The following is an 8,436-nucleotide window of genomic DNA, read 5'->3' on the forward strand; positions in this document are numbered from 1 at the left end:
AAATGACAGTTGACATAAGAAATGCTATAAACATTGGATGAAAAGTAAAGCACAAACAAAGCTAGTTAATCAGATAAGGAGGTAGTAAAATTATAAGACACCTACAAAAGATCTTTGTGATTAAAAGGATCAAACCTAACTAAACTCACCAACAACTTGTGGCAGTTCCACTTAGAGACTCATCAATTTAGGGATCAGTAACTGCACTTGCATGGTTCTCCAATCGTTATCACAATAATTGACCAAGTTGCAATAAATAGAATTAATTTACAGGTTGAAAATAATATAAAAAAACATACATACAACAATAATTAATCAATAAGAAAACATTAATTCAACAATAATTCATATATAGAGAGCAGGTGGTTGGGTGAAAAGTATGGGTAGATGCCTCCCGGCAACAACAGAATTTGAGTTTTCATTAGTGTATTCAAGAACTGTTTCTGAAATAGTAGGCACATTTCCATATATAAAGGAGGTTCATAAAATATTGACCAAAACCAATTATTGTCATTTAATTTAGGATGCATGGATGAAAAATTTACATTTGCTTCCACAATGCTTATTTGTACCCTCAGCAGCTGTGGAAATATGCGCCATGGCCCTTCAATCCAACCCAAGTGTTGGGATGCTGCAGAAGTGTTGCATTGTTCTGCCACGACTGGTCAATATAACCTTGAAAAATATTGAGCATTGAAATCACAAATACCTCTTGCTTACTTGTTTGGGGGCTGGTACTTTAAGTTGTGATCTCGTGACATATTTTCTATTTACAGAAGTAGATTTGAAGAATAGCTATGACGACTCATATTAACAAACTGATAGCAGATAAACAGTATTTGGAAGCTGTACAGTTTGTGACAGGTGATCGCGTAGCCTACTGCAAGCTGGAAGATGTGAAGTTACAGCGTAATATTGTATTATTCGCTGAACTCCTTTCATTGAAGAAGCAGAAGAAGGGAGAGGGGAGCAAAAAACTCATTCATAGTAAAGGGTCTGTAGGACATTATGACCGTCTCGTGCTGTTTCGGTAAGAACCTTACTTCACTGTTATAAACATATATATATATATATATATCTTGTTGATCTGAATTACCTATCTGAATTACTATAATATTCTTTTCAAATGTTTTCTTTTTTGGTAATGTCTATTTTAAATCAGTCTTTATAATCTATGCACAGGGAGATAGTGGGCGGTGGAAGTTTCTACATGTTGTGCAAGACCCAGAGAGATTCAAATAATCTCTTTTGGTGCTATAAAGACATCTTTATTGGAAGTTATGTTGCCCTCTATCAGCCGACTATAAGTGGAGAGATACATGGCATTAAAACAGTGGAGTGCATCAGTAAGCCCGTGCCACTTGTAACCCTACGAGAAGTAGGTAATCCTACTATAATGATGCCGGCCTTAGAAGATTTAAATCACGTCCGCACATTCACCGTTGAATGTCGCATCAAGATTGAACGGCCCAGTGCCATAAAAGGCTGCCCCAGTCGGCTCTGCGACTCACAGCACATAGAGCCTGTTGCACAATGCCAAGCATTTGGGGGCGGTTGCCGGCAAAACTGGGCAATGCATGGGTATTATGAAATTGATGAATTAAAGAAAATTTCGGAAGACCAGTATATCCAATTCGTGAGCGAGTCGGTCACCAGGTACTTCGTCCATGAAGATACTCTTAAAGTAAGTCTGTGCTATGTGTTTGATATAATTTTTATAACAGGATTTGTTTTTTGTTGTACGTGTTGAATTTTTTGTTTTGTAGTGAATTATTTATTCCTAGGATTCAACATTTGCCTAAGAATGCATAAAGTGCAAAGCTATCAATTGAATTGGCACAATTTTATTTCATTTTTAGCATCCTAATGTTAGGTTTTATGAATGAGATTATAGTTCAATTTTTATTATTGTTTTATTATTATGAAGTGAATTTACACAGATTTTTCATTTTGCAGTTGGATGAATTTGATGTATTTGAGTTCTGTGAAGCAGTAGATGATGTACTTCATTATTATGAAGAAAATCATGAAGTATGGCGAGTTAGCGGATGGTATAAAAGAAGATACGAAGCCGACGGAGCACCATCAGGAAGTGTCAAGTTACATTTAGCATCGGTGCGTCCAAGAAATATATTGGATCATGCACCACTATACAGAAAGCGTATTGATCTTCCCCCTGCACCGCCAGTTGGGAGAGTTGCAGCGCAAAACGCTGTAGGAAATGAGGGAGAAAGGGAGCAAGAATAGGAAGAAGAAGAGATGGAGGGATTATTTTTGTTCATTTTGAAGTAATTTCAAAGAAAAGCTCTAGTTGAGCTGGAGCAGGTCTTCTTTTGGAGGATTTTTTGTATTGTATTACTATGCATTGCATAGTAAAAACCTTTTTAATTTCAAGAAATGTATGCAATGTAAATGCATATATGTATTCAAAGAAATGTAGGTACTCAAGAAATGTATGTAAATGTAATTGCAATAAATTAATAAGAAAATGGTCACCATGTCCCAAAGAAAAAGTCAAAGACAGTTGTCTGAGGATGTCAAAATAAGGAGTTGTAACAAGAAAAGAAGACTTGAATAGCAGCAGAAGTAGTCTTTTAGAAGCATCATGAAATGAAGGAAGATGGTGTGTGACAAAAATGTCTTGTACATCTTGGCCCATTTTGAGTGATTTGTCTATGGATTCTTGAACCATTATTGTTTCAACCAAGCCTTGACCTTGAAAAATTTGGAAGTTTGAGACGTCAAGTTTGAAGAAATTTTTTACAAAAGAAGGTATTGCCATCGAGAAATCATCCATTCACCATTACTCTTGTTACCTGCACTACAAAGTTATGCACATTGCGTCTGCTCCATGCTGCACTGTTATGATAGCATAAGGTAAGTTGAGGAATAATACACTATTATTATAAAAACGATTATAAATTTTTATATTTTATATTATAAATATAATGGGTAATTTGAGTTTTCTAATCAACAGTGATTTTGCAGCTTTCTATTTTTAGTATTTAGTGATTTGTTGATTTTCTTCCTATGATAGTAAAAAAATAATTTCTGATTAGTTGTTCCTCTAAAGCTGCTCATCTTGGTTTCTCTGTGATAATCATATATTTTGCCAAATGTTTTCTTTGTTCAATGCAGAGCATCATCAAACATTACTATGTGGAAGCAAATTAAATATTGTTTAATAATTTGTTACAGGATTATGGACGTCAGTTGCGGAGGGGGTTCTTTTGTTTGTCCACTGGAGGCTGCTTTGACCCACAAATCATGTAAGATCTTGATCATGCATTTGTGTTTACAAATAGATAGGAGCTTATTAATTTTGCAGAAATTTTGCAGCTCCAAAAATGGCTGAAGAGCCCTAGTTGTATAGTGATAAAGCAGAGTTTTTTTAGACTCTCCCTCAAGATCAATTTTGAGTCTTATAAGTTGATCAGCAAAGGACCATCATGGATATTGCTATGTCAGCATTATAAACGTAAGATATTGCATTATATCTTGAGTAGAGAAGCATGTTAAAAATGAACCAATGTTAAGAATCTGTGGTTTGCTGCTATGTTTTGTCTTGGCTTTTTTTGTTTTCCTACATTTTTTCCTATGTTTTATGGGAAAAAATTGAATGCAAGTTATAAAAACCAGTTGAAATAGATGCAAGCATGTCTCGTGAAAGCCTAAAAAATTGAGCAATGGCTTTAATTTTATCTTAATACAATTTTTTCTTAAACTTTGTAAGCTGCTATGCAGAGTCTGGCAATTTTATTGGCAAGATTAGGAAATTAGGCTCTAAGTTTTACCAGTATTATTAATGATTTCTTACCAGAACTGCTCTAACCTCCAAGATTTGTTGTCAGAGAATAATGTAAATAAAATATGTATATAATAAGATGACCGTCGGTAAGATCTCCTGGAGATATATTTTGATGCTGATCTGTTGTGATAGATCTTAGAATATTTAGCCACTCTCTGAACCAGGGAATTGGGAAGGGATGATTTTTTGTATGATATAACAAGGAGGTAACAAGCAAAGATTATAAATTACCATGATGTTGTTCAGGAAAGGTTATAGAACACATTAAGAACTTTTTGTATCTTTATGCTTTTTGTATGTGTAAAACTTTATTATGACTTTTGTAAGGAGGTTTTAAAAAGTTAATATCAGCTGCCTAGGATGATAGAGATACCAGTCAGTATCATCGCGTGAAGTCTTGTTGTAATTTTGCTGACTTTCTTATATAGATGTAATGTCATCAATTTTTGAGCTGTTAGGTAACATATGTTCAGTATTGTTGATGCCTGAAGTGAGAACCTATTGATGTTAACATACATTACTGTTTGCAGTGTCTGCACTTCGGGAGGCTGTCTCACATATCAGCATGCGACGAAGCCTGTCAAGGCCTTTCACTGTGCTGGTTGTAAGCGAGTCCTGCGTGGCATCAAGCCTGCCCGTCCCTGTGAGCTGTACCGCATGAGCAAGCGACTCAAGACTGTCAACAGAGCCCATGGTGGTTAGTACTTCTTATTTACACAAGTGCAAATAGTGAGTACACATGTGAACGAGCTGTTGTGTGCTAGAAAGTTAACAGAAGCTGCTGCTTATGTAACAGGTGATCGAGTTTCTTATCGTTAACTGGAAGATGTTAGTTTTTAATTTATTGGAGTATGGTCATGTGTTGTAGGTTCTGCCAGTTCTCCATTTATAACTATTGATTATTTCAACATTGTATTAGTTGTGGTGTATAATACATAGCTACATTTATTCAGAATGAATGTGTATGTCAATCTTCATACCAGTAAATTCTGCATAAATCTGTAAATTGCTCAGCATTGTTGATGCCTGAAATGCAACCCTTCCTTGCCTCAGTCATTCTTCTTTGCCTCGGTCACCCATCCTTGCCTCACTCACCCTACCTTGCCTCACTCGCCCTGCCTTGCCTCACTCGCCCTACCTTGCCTCACTCACCCTGCTTTGCCTCACTCACTCTGCTCTGCCTCACTCGCCCTACCTTGCCTCATTCACCCTGCTTTGCCTCACTCATCTTACACATTGATGGTTACTTTGTAGAAAGCTGCTACCATAGTGGAGCTGAAGGACAACGCAACAGCACCTGTGCACATCCGCTACTTCTCGCGTTGCAAGGGCGGCCCCGAAGTAGAGACGTCCGTGTGTGATGACCTACACGTCGGCGATCAGGTACTGCCCTGAGGCTGCCCTCATTATATATATGACAATTGTTTCTTGAGCATTTCTTGTTGTTGGAACATCGGCGAGATGTCGTCAGATAACTCGTGTGTGGTGGAGCTTGTATGCTAGACAATATCTACCAAGGAATGACTGTACTAAATGTACTCCCATTAACAGGTTGAGTTCTGCGCGGAGGTGACACTGGACAGGTGCCCGACCGACCCCGCGCTGTGGCGGCAGGTGATCAAGATGAGCCTCGTGGCGCTGGCCGTCGAGCTTCTTATCTCTTCGAGTGTTAACGACGTGGACACGTGGTGAGGTATGCCTAACACTTCTCTTTTGTCTCTTAGTCTGCCCTGTCTCACTTATCCTGCTCTGCCTCAGTCAGCCTTCCTTGCATTAGTTACACTTTCTTGCTTCGGTCACCCTTCCTTGTCTCGGTCACCCTTCCTTGGCTCAGTCACCCTACCTTGCCTCACTCGCCCTACATTGCCTCATCACCCTACCTTGCCTCACTCGCCCTACCTTGCCTCACTCACCCTACCTTGCCTCACTCGCCCTGCCTTGCCTCACTCGCCATAACTTGCCTCACTCACCCTGCTTTGCCTCACTCACTCTGCTCTGCCTCACTCGCCCTACCTTGCCTCATTCACCCTGCTTTGCCTCACTCATCTTACCTTCCCTCGCTCATCCTACCTTGCCTCACTCATCATACCTTTCCTCACTCACCCTACCTTTCCTCACTCACCCTACAATTTCTCACTCACCCTACCTTGTTTCACTTACCCTATCTTGCCACACTAACTCTACCTTGCCTCACTCCTCCTACCTTGCCTCACTCATCCTACCTTGCCTCACTCATCCTACCTTGCCTCACTCACCCTACCTTGCCTCACTCACCCTACCTTGCCTCTCTCACCCTACCTTGCCTCACTCACCCTACCTTGCCTCACTCACCCTACCTTGCCTCACTCACCGTGCTTTGCTGCTCTCACCCAACCTTGCCTCACTCATCTTACCTTTCCTCACTCATCCTACCTTGCCTCACTCATCTTACTTTTCCTCACTCACCCTACCTAGCCTCACTCACCCTATCTTGCTGCACTCAATCTACTTAGCCTCAACCACCCTACAGTGGTGAGGTATGCCTAACACTTCTCTTTTGTCTTTTAGTCTGCCCTGTCTCACTTATCCTGCTCTGCCTCACATACTCCTGCTCTGCCTTAGTCACCCTTCCTTGCATTAGTCACACTTTCTTGCTTCGGTCACCCTTCCTTGCTTCGGTCACCCTTCCTTGTCTCGGTCACTCTTCCTTGTATCGGTCACCCTTCCTTGCCTCAGTCACCCTACGTTGTCTCACTCACCCTTCCTTGCTTCAGTCACCTTTCTTTGCCTCAGTCACCCTTCTGTGCCTCAGTCACCCTTCTCTGCCTCAGTCACCCTTCTCTGCCTCAGTCACCCTTCTCTGCCTCAGTCACCCTTCTCTGCCTCAGTCACCCTTCTATGCCTCAGTCACCCTTCTATGCCTCAGTCACCCTTCTATGCCTCAGTCACCCTTCTCTGCCTCAGTCACCCTTCTCTGCCTCTTTCTCCCTTTCCCGCCTCAGTCACCCGTTCCTACCTCACTCATTCTTTCCCGCCCAGTCACTTTTACTCACTCATTTAGTTCTTAAAATTAATGTACAAAGAGTGGAATAGCGAAGTAATATGGAGTTATGTTTGCGATTCTCCATATTTCGCGAATTTCTATTGCAATGTAATTCGCTAAAAATTCACTGTGGCCATTTTTAAACGTAAGTATTTCGTCCGTCTTTGTTATAAGAACATAGTATAGAGGTATTATTTTGTCAATTATTTCATTATTTATTTGAAAGCAATATTTTCAGAGAAATTGCAGAAGCTAACGAGCCGTGGCCAGCGACTGGAGCTTCTCGTTGACAAGACCAACAACCTGAACTCGGCGAGCGTCACGTCCCGCATGCAGTCGGTGGAGGTAGCGCGCCACGCCTGGTGGACCGACGTCAAGTTCGCAGAGTCGACCTGAACACACGTTGCTAGCTTTGTTGAAGCATATGTCTTGTAGCATCACTGTCTGACCCTAGCGTGCCTTGAATTAGTTAATTAAATACAATAATACTTTAGCCATCTGAAGACTACGGTGCACTCTTTGCAGCAACACAGGCCCAACAGATGCAGGTTATGCCCGTCACGTTCGAAGACATTCCCACGTGGCGAATCCCCATCAGCACCTTCTGCCCGGATCAAAATCTCCCACTAAAATCCGAGCTGCAGGCAACTGCGATGAAAAACCTTTTCCTTGACCACGCAACTACAAAGCATACAAATTCGACCCATATATACACTGACGGCTCAAAGTCGGACGACGCAGTGGGGTGTGCGGCTACGACCGACACAAAAACAATATCAAGACGACTGAGCCCCAACGCTTCAATTTATACGGCGGAATTGTCTGGCGTCCTCTGTGCCCTGGCCCTTATAGATGACCACCCCGAACGTAACTTTACAATATTTATAGACTCCAAAAGTGTAGTGCAGGCCCTGAGAACCTACAACAGCAAACATCCTATCATCTTGGAAATCCTGGCCTGGTTTTTGCGCCTGATGGAGGCGGGAAAAACGATAAGCATCTGCTGGGTCCCGGGACACGTGGGGGTGCGGGGAAACGNCCTGCAGGTCCTGAGACATTTCGACGCCTTCGTAGCCTGACTGGTGGGTTAGAGCGCCTGCAAGTCGGCCTTGCAGTTCGTCCATGGGTGCGTGATGTCGGCGTTGAAGAATAGGCTCTATGCGTCCTGTCGTCGAGACATGTATTTTCGCGACTTGTTTACAGGAGATTTGAAAACAGGTCCTTCGATTGAATATTTTTGAAACTGAAGTTTGAAATAGCTTAGGACATAAACTCGAGCCTGAGTGTATCTTTGAGTTTTTATGTGCGATTATTTATTTCCATTTGCTACGCAGGCAAGAATGACATTTTTATTTTGAACCCATTCGAAATTTTAAACAAATAGATCTTGTCAGTAAACTGCACTTGAACAACAGAGGGAAGGTTCCAGCATCTGCCCCACATGCAACACAGAAGACACAATTGAGGTTTTTATTTGGCACTGTTCGCTATACATCAATCAGAGGAGGGAGTTTCGCTCAAATCTGGAGAACCTTTCACTTCCTTGGAACCTCATCACAGCTCTGGCGCCTCTGGGAGGGGTGATAGGCCTATTCCTAAAAAAAGG

General features: G+C 41.5%; 2 protein-coding genes across 2 annotated transcripts; both read left to right on the forward strand.

The window, feature by feature from the left end:
- Nucleotides 1–3,198: 3,198 nt before the first annotated feature.
- LOC108675813 (60S ribosomal protein L34) lies at nt 3,199–4,588 on the forward strand (the record flags this gene model as incomplete). The annotated part of the gene is given in 2 exon segments (XM_018163842.2): nt 3,199–3,269; nt 4,339–4,588. Coding segments are annotated over 2 exon segments (243 nt in total), but the record flags the coding sequence as incomplete, so codon positions are not given.
- A 251-nt stretch (nt 4,589–4,839) lies between these two features.
- LOC108675812 (integrin beta-PS) lies at nt 4,840–7,862 on the forward strand. The gene is made up of 4 exons (XM_018163841.2): nt 4,840–4,860; nt 5,063–5,191; nt 5,360–5,496; nt 7,069–7,862. Coding segments are annotated over exons 1-4 (288 nt in total). The 3' UTR covers nt 7,070–7,862.
- Nucleotides 7,863–8,436: the final 574 nt, after the last annotated feature.

The sequence above is a fragment of the Hyalella azteca genome, unplaced genomic scaffold, assembly GCF_000764305.2.
Source record: "Hyalella azteca isolate HAZT.00-mixed unplaced genomic scaffold, Hazt_2.0.2 contig7622, whole genome shotgun sequence".
Taxonomy (NCBI): domain Eukaryota; kingdom Metazoa; phylum Arthropoda; class Malacostraca; order Amphipoda; family Hyalellidae; genus Hyalella; species Hyalella azteca.